Source organism: Thalia democratica, chromosome 7, assembly GCF_965202585.1.
Source record: "Thalia democratica chromosome 7, ktThaDemo2.hap1.1, whole genome shotgun sequence".
Taxonomy (NCBI): Eukaryota; Metazoa; Chordata; class Thaliacea; order Salpida; family Salpidae; genus Thalia; species Thalia democratica.
The window spans coordinates 50,738,949-50,757,710 of NC_139171.1; the positions used below are offsets into that span (position 1 = coordinate 50,738,949).

Genomic DNA, 18,762 nt, shown 5'->3' on the forward strand with positions numbered 1-18,762 from the left:
ACGTTCTTACACAAAAATTATTTTTTATTTTTTTATATACTTTGTTGGTAGGGCGTAGTTATTTTAATTTTTGTTGCATAATGCTAAACAAAAATATAGTTTTGTTTGAATATCAGTTAACAAAGTTAGTAGCATTTCACAAAAAAGAAAAAACAACTCAATGTAGAGTTAAACTTAGTTAGTTATTTAAACTTAAAGTGTTGGTTTTCATGCTACAAAATTGCTTATAAAGATAATGATTAACAAGAATATTTAATAATATGCTGCTTTAAACACAAGTTGTTATCACAAATAAGCTTTTCATAGAAATTTTTCTTAGTAATATTTTGTTTTTGTATAATAAGTATTAATAGTCGTCACATATATTTCAGTTTTGAACATTTATAAAACATGCTGTTTAATACTTATGAAATAGAAAAGAAATTAAACAAATTTTGTGCTAATTACTAAGCTTTTACAATAGCTTTTAATGCTTAAAAACTTTATCAGTTTTTTATATCATTAAATTGTAACTTGAAAATATACTACGGATCCGACTGGATTTTGTAATACTGACCCTTTGCGGGCCTGTCACTTCGTTCGCGGGCCAGATATCTTTAGAATTTCAAAATATGGTCAGGGTCATTATTTTTACTCTGCGGGCCGTACGTTGCCCATCCCTAATTTGGCCTGACGCGTACAAAACCTATTCTAGTTATTTAAAAGACCTGTTAAATTAATTTATAGAAAAAAAAAGTATAAGCTAACTTTGTATACAAAATTAAAAATTTTAAGTGCTTTTTTATAATATATATTTAAAAGTATGTAATTAAAAAATAATAAACACTTATTGATTTATAAAATAAAATTATTAGGTTTTCATATTCATGAACCACAATTAATTAACTGTAACAATGTATGGTTTTCAGTAAAATTGAAGTTTTTAATTAAGCTTTACAATAAACAACTAACATAAACTTTATTAAAATATATTTTTTAGCAGGCCTTTTTAAAACTACTTTGAGTTATCAAATAATTAGTTATAGATCAAATGTTATACTTTTTTAAAACAGTAAACTTTAATTTACAAAGAATAATATTAAAGGAATGTTATAAATTATTTGTCCCCGAAAACAGGCTTGTCTTTTGAAGTTTTGTTCTCATTGACTATGTAATAAAAACTAATTTTTATTTAACACATAATAAAGGTACCATGTAAATAGCAAAAAAACTTGATTTTAAATTTAAAAACTAGGATATTAAATTATAATTATCATTTTAACAATCGTAAGTAAAGTATTAATTTACTGTAGTAAAGATATAACTGATTACATTTTGATTTCATGCATTATCACAAACTTATCTGTTTAGCGTAAATTTATCTATTATGTTAACTCTTTAAGTATTAATGAATTGAATAACAGGCTTTTAGTTAACTGTAATATCAGTTTAATTCTACAAGTCATATTCTCTAAAGTTAGTATCGTATATCCAGTTTAAATAAAGAAATAATATTTTTAAAAATTGGTTAGATTTAATTTATTTCTATTCATTTGACTTATCTAAAATATAATTCAAATAAAAAAACTTAAACGTTTCAAGTTTTTTATTACATTTACTTTCTAAAAACCCGTAACTAATACAAGTTAAGTTTTCTAAATTGTAAAACCAGTAACATTTTAAGAAATGTTTCTGTGTTTTAATAATACAATTATAATACTAAAGAAGACATGAATGATTATTATGTCTTGTTTTGATATCATTCAGTTATTAAAAATTAATCGTTCAATTTTAAACAACAAAAGAGTTAAAAAAAAATTATAAGTGTAATGTATTAAATAAAAAAAATAGATATTATTAATTCTACAAATTTCTTATAAAACATGCAGTTTTGAATATTAACAGCAAAATAATAGTCAAATATAGAAAACTTTTGGTAAAAAATAAGTTAATATCATGAAATGTTATGTATGATACGGTATTATTTTTTAATATTAGTGCCTACATTTAAAGTTGTTAAAAGAAAAATAATTGAGTAAGTTAATGTTTTTAAATAAAAGTGTATATAAAATAATAATATTTTGATAGACTGAAGTATTCTTCAAATAATGTTAATATTGCACAGAGTTAAAAACTGATAAAAAACACACAATTAAAAAAATATTACACAATACAGAAATTTATAGTTAATTATTAACCTTAAATTTATCGCACAATACAAAAAATACAAAGTGTTTACTCAACCCTTAAAACAGCACAAAAATATTTATTATGTACCAAAAGTAACTATACGTTTAACGTGAAATTATTAAAAATAATTTAAAAAGTGCAAATACTTTGTGTAAAAATAAACATATTGATTGGATAAAACTAAGAATATTTAATAATAAACATATAAAAACTAAATTGGATATTTTTATAACGTTGTTATCATCAAAGCTCAAAAACTTGTTTGAAATTAACAACAGATTAATTAAAAATATTTGAAAATCAAGTTAGCAGCTCTAATTAACATTTTTCGCATTCAATGAAATTTCAAACAAGTACACTTTGAATAAATAAAAAATAATTGAAGCCAAGCTATTTTATAATAACCCGTCCTTATGCTTATAAGAGCAACAGAGAAACTTGAACATCGATTTAAGAGGATCGTATTTTGAATTAGCAGTCAATGCAGCCACTATTATCAGTGAAACAAAAACATGAGCTGATCCCAGAATCATCAACATTGAATATGTTTTCTGTAACAAGTTTTAAGTTTAATGTAAACAATCTAAAATTTTTGCAAATTTTGATCAGAATTTTTATTGAACTTATTTATTTTTCTAATGATATCATACTGCGAACATTAGTTCAAAAACAACTCATTTTTAAGCAATCAATCAAAAAAGTTTATTGAAACAGAAACGCAACTAGCCTTTTTCAATATGACGTCGTATATAATGCTGAGAGGAATAGTGAGGGATAGAGACATTGTTCCGTATAAAGAAGATGTTAGTAGGGTTCCCCTGAAACAAAAAATATTTAATTAAGGTTTACTAATAATTTCATTGGTTGAATCAGCGGTCCTTTTTAAATCTTCAATGAAGATTGTGCACTTATAATAATCAGAGCAAATTAATAATCGTGTATTTGATTTAACAAAAATTACTGTTAACATGGTTTAAATGTTCATGTTAGTAAAATCCCTATAAGTTATTTAGAAGAATCATTAAAATAAGGTTGAAAAAATTTAGAAAAGAAAAAACTCTAAAAACTTCTTTTTTTTTTAATTAGCACATACAGCTGTGCATACTTTGGGAAGCGGAGGTCTACATTCAAATAGTTAAGCAACTTTATTTTACAAAGAAATAAATTTCAAATAACCAGAGCCACAGTAGTTCTGATATAACAGTTCCGATGAAACCGTTCAATAGAAGAAATAAAAGTTGTTCATTTGTGGGTAATTCGAATGTTTCTATTTGTAAATAGTTGAGCAAAACTAAACCTGGCCACAATAAAAACATTGTGAATAATCCAACGAAACCTGTGAGTAGTTGTATTTTGCCTATTAGTTTTAATTCATTATTAAAAAGTTTCATATAAAAAACTTCAAATAGGAAAATAGAAAAAATCTTTTTTAGACAAAAATAAGCACATTACTTACCAGGGTTGCCAAGTTATTTTGAAATTTTTTCCAGGCTTTCTGAATTTCAACAAGGATTTTAAAAGAAATAGTTTTTTGGAATATTTTATATAAATAAATAAAATCTAAGGTATCAAATTTCTTAAATAGTATAAAAACACTGAAAATTTAGTGTAAAGCAACATTAAAGTTGTTTTTTAATAAAATAAAACTTGATGATACATTGTTTTATCGTTTGATAGATTTTTTGTGGCTAATCGAAATTTCATAACTTTACATGTAAAAATACTTTAAAATTTAAGGTTTTTTAGTGATTTTTGATCGAAATTCCAGATTTTTCCAGGATCCCGGATTTTTTGGCAACCTTTACTAACTTTTAAATATCAAAAATAAAACTCTTGTGGTTACAAGTATTTGAACAACAAATAAAAAAATTAAAGTTTAAACCATACTACTTTTTAAACAAAAAAATAAAAATAATCATTAACAAATGTTATGATATTGAAGGTCTATTAATGGCATTTGAATTTCTATACTAATTGTCTTTGTTTTAATTTTAATATATTCTCTTACACACTTTAAAACGTGCTCTTTTAATTCTAGTTTCAAGGTGTCTAGAGGTTTGACCAATATAACTGTTTGAGCACGTTCCAAAGTGTGTAAGAAAATTAAAATCATTAAAATCCAACCAAAGACAATTAGAGACAAAACGTATAAACCAGGCCTTTAGACAAACCTTTAGACTAGGGGTGGGCAACGTAAACAGTTGACGGGCCGGATCCATAAAAAAATAGTCCTCAGCGGGCCGGAGCATTTCGAGTTAGTGATCTACCGGATTTAGCTGGATCCGTTTTTAGATCCGGATCCTAATTTGAAAATATTATCCTGATCCGGCTAAATACTAGTTTTAGACAAAGATCCGGATCCGAATGGAAGCTAGTTTGAAAAAGATTTGGATCAGGCTGAATGCTAATTAATCGGGTATTTAAGAATTTTGAATCAATTGATTAATTATCAAGGTTTCAAGTATGAAATTTTGTGTTAAATTTTATTAAGTATTGATAACTCTATATTTATTGTAACTCTGAACCGAATTAATACTAGTTAGTCTAATAGAAACAATAACTTACTAACTATAAAATACTCGAGCCTAATAGTTCAAGCTAAAACATTAAAATATTGTTTACTATTCAAAAATATCTAATTATGGCAATCCTTGGCTGGAGTTTTCATTAATAATATCATTCAGAAGTTAACTAACATCACAAAATTAAACTACTACCTTTTAATTTAAACAAACTAATAAAGATTCATTACACATTTTTGCACGTATAAAAAAACAAAACAACAAATAATTCTAATATAATAAACAGTTTTACCATAAAAAGCAAAAAAAAAATTAAAAGATCTCGATGAAACACTTAAGGTTAATCATATATTACAGTTGTTTAAATCTAGTTGCATGACGGTTTGGGAAAATCTGCAAGTGCAATGAAATACCGATTAGGTTTGAAATTAGCTTATCCTTGTTAATGTTTATGGTCGGAAATGTTTGTTTTCAAATGTATAAAGTTTAGAACAAAACAACTAGTTTCATGGTCATATTTTGAAGTTGACAAACTTTGCCTCGTTCAATAATACATAAAAATATATCTAAAAATCTACTAAAAGCAACGAAAATTATATGTTTGATTTAAATTTTCATATCAAAATATTTGAAAAATAGTTAGACCCAGGTTAAAACTACTTTGGCTTAAAATTCTAGTACTTTTACTTTCAAAATATTAAACATTAATGATCAACTTATGAAACTTAACTAAGTTCTGTACTCTATAAATAATATCATGAAACAATTCATCTAAAGTACTTTTATAAAAGTACTAGCATAAAATAACGAAATACTAAAATAAAAAAGAGATTAATTTATAATAAAACATGATAACCATATTACTTTAATAGACTTTTAGATTAAGATCAGTTTCACTAATGAACTAAACGAAAATCTAACAAATAAAACTGTCATACTATATTTTAAATGTAAAAATAAAAGAGTTTAACAAAAAAAATACACTAAAAAGAAGTCAATAAGACATTTGTGGATCATCAAAGTTTTTAACAAGTTGTTTAAAATCTGGAAGTATATTCGAAGTAGATATTCTCATTTATGACTGCAGATTGGTATCAGTAAGATTTGAACGCAGCTAACTTTTGTTTATATACATGGTTGAGAATGTTTGTTTGCGAATATGTGTAGACCCAAACAGAACAAGTAACTTCATTGCCATCTTTTTTAAATTCACAAACTTTGATTTGTTAAGTAGGGCATAAAATCTGTCAAACTTTTAAGGTTTTAACTTTTTTTTAGTGTACTGTCACATTGAAGTTTAGCAGTTCTAACTGAATATTACTAGGTGTATTTTCGGTGTCAAACGTCAACTATGATGACACAATATCAAATTCTTCTATTAGTTGAAACGACGACTAAACTCATTATCAAGTGAAACTATTGTCATCAATTGGTCGTCACGAAATTTAAACATATAATTAATCAAAAAGTCATTATTAAAAAAATCAATAACAGAAAGGAGTGCAAATTGTAGTCTCAACTTAAAATATTTTACTAAAATTCCAATTTACACTTCCATTTTTTATGAAAGTCATTATGGTAAGTAAGATCATCAAAGTTAGTTCAGCAAACAATTGTTTTTAGATAATTTGAGAAAGGATTACTTCAACTGACTCGAAACAAAAAAAAGATACTTTAACAAAAGAGTATTTTTATCACCACAAAAATAAAAAGCCAATTTTACAAATTTTTTCAGGGTCAAAGTCTTACATTTTTATTTTATTACAACAATTCGTTTTGTACAAATTTTGTAATACTTACATTGGTTGGCCGAATTTCATATAAATTTTGAAAATGCTTAGCGGGCCGGATCATCTACTCGCGGGCCGGACCAATTTTGTCCGCTGGCCGGATTCGATTTAAATTTAAAAAAAGTTTGGGGGCCGGTCATTTTCACTTCGCGGGCCGTAAGTTGCCCACCCCTACTTTAGACAAACATAAAAGTTGCGTGGTTACACGTTTGAGTGCTGTTGATCAAACAGTTATAATGATCAAACTTCTAGACAACCTTAAACTAGAATTAAAAGAGAAAAGTGTGTAAGAGAACATCATAAAAATTAGCCAAAGACAAATAGCAAAATAATCAAAGAAACTCTACTTTCAGTATATGAACAGAAAAAACAAAAAAAAAAGCTCAGTTTTATTCAAACAAAGTTGATAAAAATCAAATAACCGAAAAACATGGAAACGTCGATGTTGTTGTCGGATCCTCCAACCGCTCTGGAGAAAAGCACCACGTACACCGAGTACATTACAGCGCCACCAAGTGACCACAGTATTCCACGCGTCGTGACGTCACTGATGTTTAACAACGTCATCGGTTCGTCGGTCGAACCAATCACAATCAGGATCAGGCCTGACAGTCTGCAAGGAAAATAAACATAATGTTGCTAATTTCTTTTTACTATTTACTGCTTTTTGAAATATTCTAAATTTATTTTAACAATTATTGAATATATTCGAAGTGGGAATTACGTTTTAACAGGTAAGCAGTAGTTGGTTTTAATTTCGAATTTCACTGATTGTTTTTTATGTTTTATAAGTTTTGACCACTCAATATTTTTTCATAAGTTTTAAAAGAAACAAAGTAAAGTTTAAACATTTCTACACTGTTTTTTTATAGGTACTAACCTCTACTTTAGGGACTTAGGCGTATACTTTTTTTTAACATACTTTAATATACAAAGTGAACACAATATTTAAAAAAATTGTTAGTAGTATACTGTGTTAATTTATACTAAAGTTGGTTTTTAGTGCTATATACTTTATAGGTAAAGTAATGCAAAGTTATATTGCATAAAACAGACAATACTTTACACGTATTTCGGGCTTTGAACCATCTACAGAGCCACTGCCAAAACAAAAATATATTCAAAAAAGGTACTAGAATCATGAATAAACATTCACAAATAAAACTAAGGACAAGCAACAGAACTATCTATCTAATTTTGGACATTCAAACTTGAAAATGTAAATAAAAAAAAAGCAAATTTAATTACTAAAATGGCTGTAAATTGTGCTCAATTTAAAAATTGAAATGTTAAAAGCTGGCAAATCCAAAGCATTAAATGAAACAAAAAATTCGCATCGACTACCTTTTTTTTTTTCTTACACAGCCAGTCTTGAGTTTAAAACAAAACTAAGTTGTAGATATGAACAGTTTACGTGAAGTCTTTTATTGTGTTATCTGCTTAGTTTTTATTAAAACTTTAGCAGTCTTTAATTTTTATTAACTTTTTAGAAAGTTCTACCTGCTTTTAATAAATAACTAGTCTCAATTTTAAATATTTTATAATAAGGAATAAAAAATGAACAAAATTTAAAAAGTGCAGTGAATCAATTAAATCGACTAACAGATTATTACGTCATGATTTTATATTTTGTTTGAGTGAATAATAAATTGGTACAAACTAAGCATTGAACTCAGGAAGGTTGTAATCAAATTACAAACATGTGTGAAGTAATGTCAGTTTTATACAGTATATGTTATAAAAGTACATCAAAATTGAAGTTTAATTATTCAATATATATAATTAACTAAAAGATGTAAAGTTATTAATTAAAATCAACTTTCTGGATTCTATTTGAAACTAACAACTTAAAGATTTTTGAAATTGAAAAGTTTCTTCGAACTTACTTCATAAAACAATAAAATGAAAGAAAAAATCTCTGAAATCTATTTAAACAAGCTAAAATAATTAAGCTTGTAACCTTTGTTTATGTTATTAGTCAACGGCAAAATTAATCATTAACCATTGTAATAGTTACAAACCATGGCTCAATCATTTTTCGTTGTTTTTATTTACTTTAAAGTTGTTTAGTATACAAGCAAGTTTTTACATTAAATTTTAATTTCGTACTTGCAGAAGTTGTACTTAAAGTGTTATACTTTTTAATATTATTTAGTATGTACAGCATTATAAAAAAGGAAGCCAACTTGATATTTATAAAAAAAAATTATCAAATAAGCACTAGTAATTTTTCAAACAAGTAAATTGTATGTTTGCAGATAAAAAAATGCTTACAAAAAAGTTTTAAGAGTAATTTAAATGCCATTAACAATAAACATATAAACTTACAATATGAAAACGGCGAGCAATTTAGTTATATTGAAGCGGTCGCTTATGGTAGACGGAAACATTGCAGCTATGAAGAGTGTGAAAAGAACTGAGGTGTTTGAAAATATGTTGACAATTGCGACTGGTGCCAAGGAAAGCGCTTCCTGGTATGCGACATTTCCGGCAAAAAACTGAAAAAAACACAAACAATAAGTTTTGTAGTATTCTATTACCACATGTGTTAACATTCAGTTGTTCTCATAGCTATTCAGATAGAAAAGTTGAAATAGCAAAACGACAATAAAACATCAGTTAAAAAAAATAAGATTATTTTTTTTTAATAAAATTGTATTAAAATAAAACTCATGCAAGGCCGAAATGACTTATTGTACAATCTCAAGTAAATTAGCAAATTTTGCAAAAAAAAATCGTTGCTATATTTGAATTTAATTAAGCTAAATGAACGTGACCATGTATAACAAAAATAGCTGCTTTTAATCAGAGCTATTTACATTAGAATGTTGCTTTAGCTTGTAATAATTAATAAGAGCAAAATTACTTAAAACTAAATAGCTTCAGACATAAAGTAATCATGTTTTAATTAACAATTCCTACAATTCTGTCTTAAAAATTTTTTGCATGGAAATAAAATACAATAATAAATTAAAAGAAAAACGTAGCTGTAACTATCTTAGCGCTAACAACTATATAGTATCATATAATTTAGGCTTTAAACATTTGCAAACGACTAGTGACATGCTTCAGTACCAGTATTCTAGTCTATTGCTATTTTAATTTTAAGCACAGATGTTTTAAGTATAAATCTTACAAATTACCACGTACGCAAAGGGGATGGTAATAACTTAACATTAACAGTTATACAGTAAAAATTAAATTTAGGTTCTAAACCAGGGTTTCCTAAACTTTTATTCAAATGGCCCCCTTTAAAGAAATTAAAAAGGCTATGGTCCCCCTCCAACAAGACTACTCAAAAAACTATTATTTAAAAACACTTAAGACCTTTTTTTGCTCTTCATCTGAAACTCAAGAATATCTAGTGTAAGTTTCAAAATTTTATTTTATTAATGCCCAAAACTTTAAAAACGCCCTCTCCCCCCCTACTAGTTATTGCCCCCCAGGGGGCGGTACAGCCCTCTTTGGGAATCCCTGTTCTAAACAATTGCAACCATATAATGAAAAACTTAACTAGTAATTTTCTAAGTCATTACTACTAACTTTTTTAAACATCATTGAAATATTCTTACAACTTACCACAAATGCAAATGGGATGCTAATTCTAACAACTTGCTGTATGGTCAATATTCCCTTTTCCTGCTTAATTAGCTGCCTCATTCTGACCGAAGAGCCGTAATTCAACCTCGCTATGTACGAATTTTTATCATCTGTGAAAAGTCATTTTTGGTAAGATACTATGTTTTGTGTAATATTGTTTAATACATAAGTTAATTGTTAACTATCTAATGTTTCATTATTATTTAAATTTTGATAAAAATTTTGTACTATTTAAAACTCTTTATAAGGCTACCTAGAAAAAAAAACAGGTATCTTTTAACTGCCAACCTTGTAAATGTCTGACTTCGGCAAAATTATTGAACTTTACTGATTTGTCTTTCATTATTTTGTTTTCTTCTTTCTTGTCGTCTTTTGGCAACTTTGCTGGCACGAAAAACGAACTTCCCTGATTATAAACTTTTTAAAACTTTTATTGTTTACAATATTAAACAAAGTTGCTAAATCTTTTTTTTTCGATTTAAACTCTTTTTTTACGAACTAGTTTCAGGCGTGTTTAATATAAAGCTAAAACTATACTGTATATCATTATGGTATACTTTGTCAAAAAAAAAAAAACTAAAACTTGACAGTTTTAATGTAAAAATTTTTTCGTTTAGAACTTTTTTGAAATAAGCATTCTAACAACATTATATTGCAAAGTCAGCATTATAGGCTCTTAAGCAATTTTTATTCTAAACTGATAAGGTATTACAGCATTGAGTTTTGTAATAATAACTAAAAAACTGACGATTATATATAAAAGAAGTACAGCTAAGCAGATTCATATAAATTTCTAAATTTGCTAAGTTCTTTATAAATTTTATTTAATTTTCATCTAACTGTTTACAATTTGAACTCACCAAAGTATCTTTTATTTGGTAATCAGGACAATCATCAGTGTCTGTATCAGTTTCCGCCAACTTAAATACAAAATGTTGACTTTTTAATCTTAGTAGTGAGTTTACTATCATTTTATTAAACAATTTGTTTAATTGCTAAAGCAAATAATGCAGAAATAGTTTATTAAAACGAACATTAGCTTTCCAAAAGATTTTATTTCAAGTATGGTATAGTGTTTATAACTAGCAAACAATTTTATTTAAACTTTTATAACTTTTATCGAGGCTTTTACTTAATAACCTAACTTAAAATACTTTGCTTCAAAGATCGTATACCAAACTACTACAATAATCTTTAATTGATATTGAATTCTTATTAAACTAAACAAAAAGTATCAATTTATTTTAAACAAAAGCAGCTAAGATCGTTCTACTAATAATGAAACGAACCATGTGGTACTGGCCCGGGTAGTCGAGACAGGCGCACCTTACTAGCTGCCTCCTCCAAGGTGAATAGACGAGGAAGCCGAGCAGGTAGATGGAGAACATTGAAAATTTCACGTACGTGCTCATGTAAGGTTTGTCGTACTCCATGTTGGTGAACACGTACTGTTGGATAAACAAAAATATTCACGTATCATACAAACTTATCAGATTTCGAGCAAATTTTATTTCAAATTCTATACTAGAAGTTTTCTGTGTTTGTCAATATCAACCTTGCAAACCAAAGGCGCAGGTTGATACAAAGCTGTAGCGCTTCAATATCCTTAAAATATTCAATTAAAGAAGTTTTAGTTATTTATAACTGTCAGTTATAAATGTTTAAACTATTCAGATCTTTTGAAGCTAAAAGCAAAAATCAAAAGTTGTGATATATAAAAGTAAACTAAAAGTTATTCTAAGAAAATCGAACAGGTGGAGTTTTGTACTATTTCCCTGCTACAATATAAAGCAAAGCGTTTTTTACGCAAAAACTGTATTCAAATAGCACCGTTACTTTGCGGAACTAATATTAACTAATTATACGAGTTTTTGATTTTAAATACATTAAAAACCACAAGTATAAGGTTTAAATTTTTTGTTTCGTTAAAAAGACTCGAAACGCCTTTAATAGGTACAATACTGATACATTATATTCTTAAATGTTAACGTATTGTAAATAAATAACATATTTTATTAATAACGTACGTTAGTCAGCTGAGAAGAAGCCACCCACAGAACATTGACGATTACGAGCAGAAATATTCCAAGGTAAAATTTGAAATTAAAATTTCGCTTGTTTTCGTTTTCTTTTTCATTCTCGCCAGTTTTTATCAGCGGCTCATCGAATTCGCTCATTGAAATTGTTTACAACAAATTTTTAAATACACAACAGCCAAACTTTATAGAGATGAAGCAAAATTTTCCAGCTACTTTGCATAGATAGTAAAGTGTATAATAATAAAACCTGAACGTTTATTTATTTAAGGCAAACAGCTTCGCATAATAACCTTAAAACTGTTAATTAAACTGGCTTGCGCCTAAATAATTAACAAAGTAAAATACCTGCTTACGAGCTGAAGATAATTAGTTAAAGCTATAATATGTTATTTAAAAAACTTAGATAAATTTTTTGTTGATATTTCAATTGCCAAAGGTATGATGGATACTTAGGTGAATAAAAAGTTAATTATTAACAAAGATAATGTAGAAAAAGTATATAAGAATAATACAAAATTTTAATGTATAACCAAGTTTTTTTTGTTTAACGAAAATTGTTCTTTTAACATTTATTCAATTGAATTGCCAAATTGGATCTACTTTTCTAAATTGCATAGAACTAAATAAAATTTATGACTTTGAAACTGAAAAGCGAACGAAATTTAAGATTTTAGTAAACATAATAAAAAAGAACAAAACAAAAATATGTTTCAAGGTCAACAAACGCTTCGTTATAAATTTTCGTTTAAAATTCGAAAGGTTGTAAAAGAAGTAAAAAGATGAAAATTTTTACAGTTGTTTACACAATTTTTAGAGAAAAGAAAAAACCAGCATACACACATAAAATTAAATAAAATGTTGGAGAAAAAAACTTGACTGTTTTGCCACAAACTGTCTGATTACATAATAATTTTTGCAGAAAGTTTATTAAACTGAAAAACTTTTATTAATCTATATTCAAATCTATGTATAAAAAAACTATTTTAAATAGACTTTTAAATTACATAAGAATATTTATTTAGTACGACACAGATCAAATAACTCAATTTACGTAAAAATATATAGTATATAAAAATACTCAAGAGTAAAAAATATATTGAGTTTAAAACACATAATTATTGAATATTGTATGTTGACTCTTATATGTTGATTCTTCAAAATTATCAAAATGTATTTTTGTAATGTATATACAAATTAAAAACAAAACTAAATTTACTGAATCATATCGTTGTTTAAAGCTCGGTGTCTTTCGGCCAGTCTTCGGACAAAACCTCCCGCCATTTTAAGCCCATCGCCTCGCAGGTCGCCCCGTCCCCGTTCAAGTACGGGGGCAGCCACCTCTTCTCGATGAACTCGTGCACCGAGTCCATGTCCGTCCCGTGGCACTTGACCCTGTCCAGCATCTTCTTGCTCATGAACGGCCGCATCAGCTTCATGATGGCGTCATACACCCGGCCCTCGTTTATGAGGTGAGCTGCGCGGAACCTTATGGGCATCGCGTCCATCCAGATGGAGTTCATCTTGGCCAGTTCGCTCAGCGATATTTTGAACAGAGAGCTCAAGTTGAACCCCTCCATGTCCTCCAAGCTCCTCAGCCCGCATATCTGCACCGACTCCTCCTCCAACAGCTTCTCGATGGACATGACGGAGTAGGCCATCAGGGCGTGCATGTCCACCTCCTTGTCCAGCAGACCGGGTCGGTACAGCATCACGGCCGCTCCGTCTTTCGCCTTTCCCTCCAGCATGAATATGACGTTCCGCTCGAGCTGGTCTCGCAGCAGCACGGGGTTGTTGAGCTTGTCAAAGACCTCGGTGTAGCTCTTCCTCACCTTGTGGTAGTTCTGCAGGCACTTCAGAGCCTTGTTGTGGTTGTACTTTTTGGCTCGGAGGAACCTGAGGAAGAAGAGATCGTCCTGGCGGATCAGAGGACCGTACTTTTCCTCGCTGAAGGCGGTTTTCAGCTTGTCTATGGCCTGGTGCTTCTCAGCGTCGTCTGAAGGTTCGTTCAGATCCTCAGCCGCTTTTTTGATCAGGTCGGGTGACAGTTTGCAGACGTATCTTTCTGACATTTTATATAATTTGCTGTAAATTGTAAATAGTTTATAAAACAGCCAGTAGTTAAGTTTAGATGCATACCTTCCCAAAACTTACTTAGCAAAAATTTAAAACTCTAAAAATGATTAAGATTTTTCTAAATAAAGTGAGTAAGTCACTTATTTGTAGTTTTGTGAATTTTAGTTGTTTGTTTACATCGAAGATTAATTTTTGCACTGAATATTTGTACAGTACAATATTTAATAATTATGCCGCAGTGTTTTTTGTTTTTTTATATACCTTTTGTATCATTGTTTAGCAAAGTGCCATTCATATAAAACCATACTAGCTGAAAATTTAAAACAATTTTATTGTTTTTATGAAACGCATGTTCTAGTTTTTTAAAAATCGAATTATCTTAATAAACTATTTAAAAGCCCTTCAAGTGGGCTCTGTGGAAAGTGATAAATCTATATACATATTGTAAAAAATACTGAAACTGAATAACTATAAGTCATAAATCTGTAGCTTTCGAAGTACTCTGAAGATAAAATTAATAATTTTTGTATATTGAAGCATTAGAGTAAACTTTCGTAGTTCAAAAAACAGTTATAAAAAAAAGAAAAAATTGACATTTGAAAATTATTCACAATTGATTAAATATACAAAAATTTTATTGCATAGGGTAATTATCAATTGCACAATTAATGAAATGATTGTAAAATTAAAAGAATAAAATACAGCACCTTTGTTTAACTTATTAAAATACAAACATATTTTTCTATGATTAAAAAGAAACAGAAAACAAATATATCAAACAGATTACTCTTAAAAATACTATTTTACATTAAGTTCACAGCTCAGTATCGTGAACCCAGTCTTCGGCCAGCTTCTCGTTCCAAACCTTGCCTCCTTCCTCGCAGGTCAGCCCCTTGCCACCTAAATAAGGAGGCAGGTGCTCCACGTCGATGTGCTCCTGCAGCTCCTCGTACCTGCTCCCGTGCAGCACTATCCTGTCCAGGATCTTCTGTTTCATAAACGGCTTGAAAACGGCCATAACAGCCGAATACACTGAGGACTCGTTCAGAATGTGGGAGGCCTTGTACCTCATTGGCATGGCGTCCTGCCAGAACTTGCTCATAACCTTCATCCTGGCTAAAGGTATGGACAGTATCAAGGACAGGTTGAATCCTTCGTAGTCCCTGATGCTTGAAACGCCCCTGATCTGCACACTTTCGTCTTCTAACAGCTTCTCCATGGAGAGGATGCCAAAAGCCGCCATGGCGTCCATGTCTTCCTCCCTGAAGTTCTTCATCAGCTTGCTCCTCTGCAGAAGGACCGCCGACCCGTCCTTGGCCTTCCCAGGTAAAATGTACAGAAAGCCCTGGTCCAAAAAGGGTTTCAACAAAACTGGGTTCTTTATCTTTTCAAAGATCTCAGGTGACTCTCTCCTTGACTTGTGGTAGTTCTGCAGAGTTTTGAGTGCCTTCTCCTGGTTGTACTTTTTCGCTCGGAGGAACCTTATGAGAAAGTGGTCGTCGCTCCTTATCAGTTTACCATAAACGTCCTCGTTGTAGGCCATTTTCAGCTTGTCAATGGCCCTGTGCTTGTCCGAGTCTTCAAGGGGTTCGTTGAGCTCCTTGTTGGCTATTTCTATGAGCTCGTCGGACAAGTTGCACACGTATCTCTCTGGCATGACTTTTTAGTAAAATTTCTGTGAAAACTGTTTGTTGATACTCTTGCTATAAATGGGCAGATGTTAATGTATTATTTTTTAAAAGTGAAATGTAAAGAGATCATAATTTTTACTAAAACATAAAGGGAAACTTTTGACTAAAAGTTTATTTTTGTGTAAAAATAATGTTTTATAAAGTTTACCAGACAGGAGTCTATAATTTTGTTTGCAAGCAATAAAATAAAATTATTAAGATAAACCTTGGGTTGAGCTAAATTTCTCATAAAAATATAATTTTTTGATAGACAATTTTCTCATTTTTGAAATGCATTCAAAATTCAAAGAATAATACAATTTATAAGAAATATAAATTAAAAAATAGGTTTAGTACACTAACATTCTACGATGTTTAGGAGTGGTGTAAGTAATTAAAATAAAAATTTCTCTAGTTTTTAAAAACTATAAACAAAAAATCCTATGCTTAATTGAAATGTTTGTTAATAAATCTATAAAGGAAGTTGATTTCACATTCAGTTTATTAAAAATTAAGTTAATTAAAAAGGCATTAAAAATCAAGAAAACTAAATTTAATTACTATAGTAAACATTTATTCTTAGTATTTTGTTTTTTTCTTTATTGCTTGCATTATGATAAAAAAAGTTCAAAACAATAATATCCTGGTTTTAACAAAATACTTACGTGAAGTTTAAAAATTGATTCTAGCACTACTAGTTAATGTGTTAAAATGTTAATTAATAATCAATTTTCGAAAGTTTTTAGACTATTTTTAGGCTTTCAGTTAATTTTTGTCTTTTGGCTTAAGCTCCAGTGTTTTACAAAGTTTGCATTGCACAGTAGAGCGTACAAAAATTAGCTTACTGTGCACTTGAATTTTAAAAAACTGTGAATTTATTTTTTTTTAATAAATACATTTTTAATGAATTTCTGATATATCTGAGTACATTTACTTGATTAAAAAAAATATATAAACTTGGTGCAAATAAACAAACAAACTTGTCAGTAAATTTTGTATAAAAAATCTATTCAGAGTTGCAAACTTTTTGCCTCAAAAAAAACAGCCTGAGTGACCAACACTTACATAAAGCTAGCCTGAGATGGCTTAAATTTATGGGGAAACTTGAAAACAGTAATAATACAAGCTATATTGAAAAATAGTTTAAACCAAACATCAGTCAAACAAACAAAAGATTATTACATTTTATAAAAATAGTTTTTGTCTTAAATAACTTTTAATTACTGCTTAGAATTTTAGCTTCTGCCTGAAGATAATAATTAGTTTTCTTTTTTCTTTTTTAGTTTTTTTTTTCTTGTTTTGGTTTTAAGTACTAACTAAATTTCACAACTTTTATATACGTTTTTGCTTTTTATATGAGATATTTATTTATTTGATGCACTAACAAGGTTTTTTATTGCAATATAATTTGCTGAATTTTTTTTGAGATAAAAAAAATACTATTTAACTAAAAATAAATACCTAGAAATACCAAAATCATATCGAAAGGGTTGAATTAAAATATAACTTTGGCAAAAAATTACTTAAGTTACAAAATTAGCCTGCGGCTAAGGAAACGTATCCAAAATAACTTGGTTTAAAAAAAGAAAAAGTTGAACGAGTCTAGGCCAGCCTTAAATATTCAAAAATATTTAAACTATTTTGAGATTTTCAAAAATTCCAAACAAGCCTGAGTACCTAGAGTATGTGTGTGGCAATCATGCATATTTACTTGATAACCTGGTATGCAAATTACTTTTTCTTAGTTATCTACTGTGCACAGTTTTTACAAGTCCTATTGTAACAGGCTTTAAATACTGCATTATCTTTTTTCTTACACATGATAGTGGTCTATTAGTTTTTTTTTTTTTGTATTTTCTGTATCATGGATTTCAAATTTAATTATGATTGGAAAATTTCAGACTACTTGGACATTTTTTGACAAACTTGGTTTTACTCCAGCTTGTTTCTACTTTTTTGCAAAACTCAGAGTAGTTTTTAAAACTTTTTTTTTTCTTAATAACTTGGTTGCCAAAAGTTTTATTTAAACTTCTTCCAGGTTTTTTAAATTTTATTCACCAAGTTTTTTGGTAAATTTTTAGTACAAAATTAAACTTTAGGTAACATTTTGTTTAGACTTACTACACTGTAAACCTACTTGCAATGTTTTTTTTTTATTAAAAAAAGTTTTTAATATAACTAAACTTTTTCTATCACTTTGAAAGATTTTTTCTTTGTTATTTTACATGTAAAATTTGATTAAAAGTACAGATTTCCCAGGTTTTGAAGTGATTTTCGTTCGAAATTCAGTTGTTTTTTTTTTCAAATTTCAGGTTTTTACAGTTTTTTATAGCCTAAACTGTCTTTTCCAAGACTCAAGGTTTTTTGATAATCCTGTAAAAAGTGTATTTTCAAATTCTTTGTTATTAATTTGGTATTTTTAGGTATTTAAGTAGTAACTTGTTATGTTTGTTACATCAACTCTAGTTTTCAACTGTATTTTAAATTAATACTAATTCAGATAGTTTTATGTAACTTAAGCTAGCTTTTAATCACTCAAACTGTTTGTTTTTTTGTTGCCTTAATGAATGGCAATTTTGACTTTTATCAGTTAGCTACTCTTTGAAGAGATAATAAAAGCTTAAATACTAAAAAATAACACAGTGGGAGTCAGACAGCAACTGACAATAAAAACAAAACTTAATGAAAAAATAAAACAAGTTATTATAATAGTTAGATAAAACTTGATTTTTTTTTTAAACTGTTTTAGATAAAACTGTTTAGATGCTATTTTTAAGCTTTAAAAACACATACGTTTTCACGATTTCGTCATTAAGTGATTTTCAAAAACTAAACAAAAGATCTGAAACATTTTTTGTTATTTACTTATTTACAATTTTCTTTAAATATGGTATAGTGC

The 18,762-nt window shown here is 28.4% G+C and overlaps 3 protein-coding genes across 3 annotated transcripts; all 3 read right to left on the bottom strand.

Moving 5' to 3' along the window:
* Window positions 1–2,042: 2,042 nt before the first annotated feature.
* LOC145840349 (solute carrier family 35 member F5-like) lies at window positions 2,043–12,327 on the bottom strand. The gene is made up of 10 exons (XM_082947583.1): window positions 12,109–12,327; window positions 11,371–11,529; window positions 10,942–11,001; window positions 10,370–10,487; window positions 10,061–10,191; window positions 8,810–8,979; window positions 6,904–7,094; window positions 3,346–3,505; window positions 2,897–2,987; window positions 2,043–2,720 (listed from the first exon to the last, which is right to left on the bottom strand). Exons 1-10 carry the CDS (start codon window positions 12,256–12,258, stop codon window positions 2,565–2,567), a joined length of 1,386 nt encoding a protein of 461 aa, XP_082803709.1. The 5' UTR covers window positions 12,259–12,327; the 3' UTR covers window positions 2,043–2,564.
* Window positions 12,328–12,367: 40 nt separating this feature from the next.
* On the bottom strand, window positions 12,368–14,198 carry LOC145840188 (alpha-tocopherol transfer protein-like). Its single transcript, XM_082947357.1, has one exon. It carries the CDS (start codon window positions 14,187–14,189, stop codon window positions 13,353–13,355), a length of 837 nt encoding a protein of 278 aa, XP_082803483.1. The 5' UTR covers window positions 14,190–14,198; the 3' UTR covers window positions 12,368–13,352.
* Window positions 14,199–14,238: 40 nt separating this feature from the next.
* On the bottom strand, window positions 14,239–15,850 carry LOC145840152 (alpha-tocopherol transfer protein-like). Its single transcript, XM_082947300.1, has one exon. The coding sequence runs from the start codon at window positions 15,848–15,850 to the stop codon at window positions 15,008–15,010; it is 843 nt and encodes a 280-aa protein (XP_082803426.1). The 3' UTR covers window positions 14,239–15,007.
* Window positions 15,851–18,762: the final 2,912 nt, after the last annotated feature.